Consider the following 2962-nt stretch of genomic DNA (forward strand, 5'->3'; position numbering starts at 1 on the left):
GTAAGTTCCCCGTTTATTTTCTCCCAGTCTATTCTTTTATTATTAAAACTGAATTTAGTGAATAACCCTTCTCGCTTGTTGTTTCTCTTGGGCCTACTACAGTTATTAATGTTAGTTTGCACTTGAATGAGCTTGTGGTTCGAGTCCGTAGTGTCTGAGACCGTAATGTCTCTGATTAGCTCGTCACTGTTCGTGAATATCAGGTTCAGCGTGTTTTTGTTCCTAGTTGGTTCTGTAATCTGCTGACTGAGCGAGAATTTGTCACAGAAACTCAGCAGCTCTCTGACCAGAGGTTGGTTATTTCCAAGTTGATTTCCTGCTATAATGTTATTGTTTACTATTCTCCATTTTAAACTGGGTAGACTGAAGTCTCCAAGGGAACATAATATCTGGTACTGGGTTTGTTAGGTTATCAAGGATATTCTCTAATTTGTGGATCTGCTCAGTAAATTCCTCAACTGTTGCATCTGACGGTTTGTATATTAAAATAATAATTAGATTTATATTTTCCAGCTTGATTCCAAGCACCTCTATCACCTCCTTGGTCGAGTTCAGGAGCTCTGTGCATGCCAATTCCTCTTTAATATACAGACCTACTCCTCCACTTGACCTAATTACTCTGTCACATCTAAATAGATTATAATTTGGGATCCAGATTTCACTATCCATGTGGTCTTTTGTGTGGGTTTCTGTAAATGCACCAAATATTGAGTTCGATTCTATTAGAAGGCCATTTATGAACTTAACTTTATTTCTTGATTTTGATTTTAGGCCTTGTATGTCTGCAAATATGAATGATTTCCCATATTGGGTGTCACTTCTGGTGGGCTTTGGTAGTTCTCTCCCCTCTCCACCCATGTCCAGGGAGTGTCGTTTTGGTAGTGGTTCGTCCAGTTTTGGTAGTAGTGTGGTTGTTGTGTGGTGTAGTAACTGTGTACTTGTTGATGATTTGTATTCCAGTCTTGTGGGTATCTCCCTTTCCCTCTGTAATATTGCAGTGGTTCTATCTGCCTGTTCCTTTCTCTTATGTTTCTGCCTTCCTCTAAAAAATTTCCAGTACACTGTAGTTTCATATTGATCTTCCCGTTTATAACGTTATGTACCTCTCACGTGGAATTCTGGGCACTGAAGATTGTAACATTTTTGTCCCTAATTGAAAATTTACATAGTTTAGGGTGGAAGTATCTGCACTCCGTTCTAAAATGGCATATACCCCTCGCCAACAAATTCCTGCATTTTCGAGGATGCAGAAAAGTGCATTTTGCACCTAATTTCCCATATTTGCAGATTCCTTGTGCATAGAATTTGCAAATATTTTCAGTTTTTATTTTTTTCAGGATATTTCTACCTGTGCCTGTCATGGCTGCATCTTTTTTGGAGCCATCTCCGTCTTTCATCTCAACTCCTTCGTTTATGCACTCTTTACCAATGTTGCTCTCATTGTTTATATTACCTGGCTCTGCAATATTGCTGTTGTTTTGTACCACAATACCCTCTCCCTCCACACTACTGCTGTAGTTCTCTAAACTACCTGTTCCTGACTTTTGGTCATTAGCCAGTGTTCTCTTTTCACAGTCCGCATATATCACTGGTAGCTTTTCTGTGAATGTTAATCTCTGTGACTTGGGAATCTTTTTCATCAGTTGAGTTATGTTTTCCCATATTAACCTGTCATTTTTGCAAACCCAGTATATTCCTTGTCTGTTTGTGCATGCTGTAGATACTGCTACACACCTCAGGTGAAATCCTGTGTTACAGATGCAGGTTTATCAATGTTGGTTAGAAGAAATGTAGGGTAATGATCTGTGGTCCTATCGGTGATTATTCCTGAGGTAAGTGGAGAGGTATGTTAGTCCAGATGTGGTCAAGAGTAAAGGCAGTCGTTTCAGTAATTCTGGAAGGTTTAGTAATTAAGGGTATGAACAAGCAGGAATTCATACGTTTGAGGAAACTAGCAACTTGAGGGTTATCAGGCTCACAGAGGTCAATATTAACTCTTTTTGCTGGCCCGCAGGCGGCCTGGCGCACACCGCAAGAAGGCTGAGCATTGGCGGTGAACGCACAAACACACTCAAATGGTTTATACAGTGTGTCCTCACTTGAACGAGGTGTAGGTGTTATATGAGGCTAGGCCGATTCGTTTCACTGCGGAATTCGTTCTACGTGTCAGCCCCAAGCTGTCTCTCCCCTTCATGTGAAAATAACAGAGATCCTACAATCCTCTATCGACAAAACAATAAATCACAGAAAAATCTATTTATTATGTATTTATAATTTTGAACATGGCACAATGATAGAACAATCAATGGTAAATAATTCCATATTAAAATCAAAACTATGTGACTGTTATTTGTGCCGCAAATATGATGTAATGGCCAGGATTTCCAAAAGCACACTGTATCAGTCTATATAAATATTCATAAACAATTCATTTATTATGAAGTCTTCATTTCTCACTATGGCATTTGATAGAACAATCATTTACAAACAGTTGGATTAAAAATTCTACATATATGAGCATTATTATTCCAATTAACAAAATCACATAATTTTCTCAACACACTGAAGAGAGGAGGGGTGGTTGGCGGGCCGCCGGTAGTAGTCAGGTGTGGGTGGGAGGGAAGGGGGGGGGGGTAGTTTGTATCATATCCGCAGTAGAGTGGGGGACTGCTAGTAGCCGTGGAGTGAGGACGTTTACCGACCCTCCGTGGCTGTTGGGGTTGTTTGCCGTTTTGGTTGCCAGGAGGTGTGGGCATCTCTGCCCTCCCAGTTTTGTTGCTTGCTTGGCTGCGTGTTGACGTGGCAGTTCTGACATGGGGGGCCACCTTCCTCCTGTTCTGCGTGTGAATTCTGTGGGCCTGGAGTTTACTTGTAAGGCTGGTTATACGACCATCGAGATGGTGATGTGTGACATGCTTCGTATCCCGGTGGAGGCTATCTACGGTGTGGAGCTTGTTACGGA

General features: G+C 41.1%; 1 protein-coding gene across 1 annotated transcript in view; it reads right to left on the minus strand.

Annotated features, from left to right (window-relative positions):
• Positions 1 to 327: 327 nt before the first annotated feature.
• The window catches only part of LOC138371917 (uncharacterized), a 160921-nt gene continuing 158286 nt past the window's right edge, over positions 328 to 2962 (minus strand). The window contains exons 6-7 of the mRNA XM_069336969.1: positions 1349 to 1631; positions 328 to 467 (exon numbers count right to left, since the gene is read on the minus strand). Of these exons, the coding sequence (XP_069193070.1) occupies positions 328 to 467; positions 1349 to 1631 (423 nt within the window). The remainder of the gene's footprint in view (positions 468 to 1348; positions 1632 to 2962) is intronic.

This window comes from Procambarus clarkii, chromosome 37 (assembly GCF_040958095.1).
Source record: "Procambarus clarkii isolate CNS0578487 chromosome 37, FALCON_Pclarkii_2.0, whole genome shotgun sequence".
In the NCBI taxonomy this organism is placed as follows: Eukaryota; Metazoa; Arthropoda; class Malacostraca; order Decapoda; family Cambaridae; genus Procambarus; species Procambarus clarkii.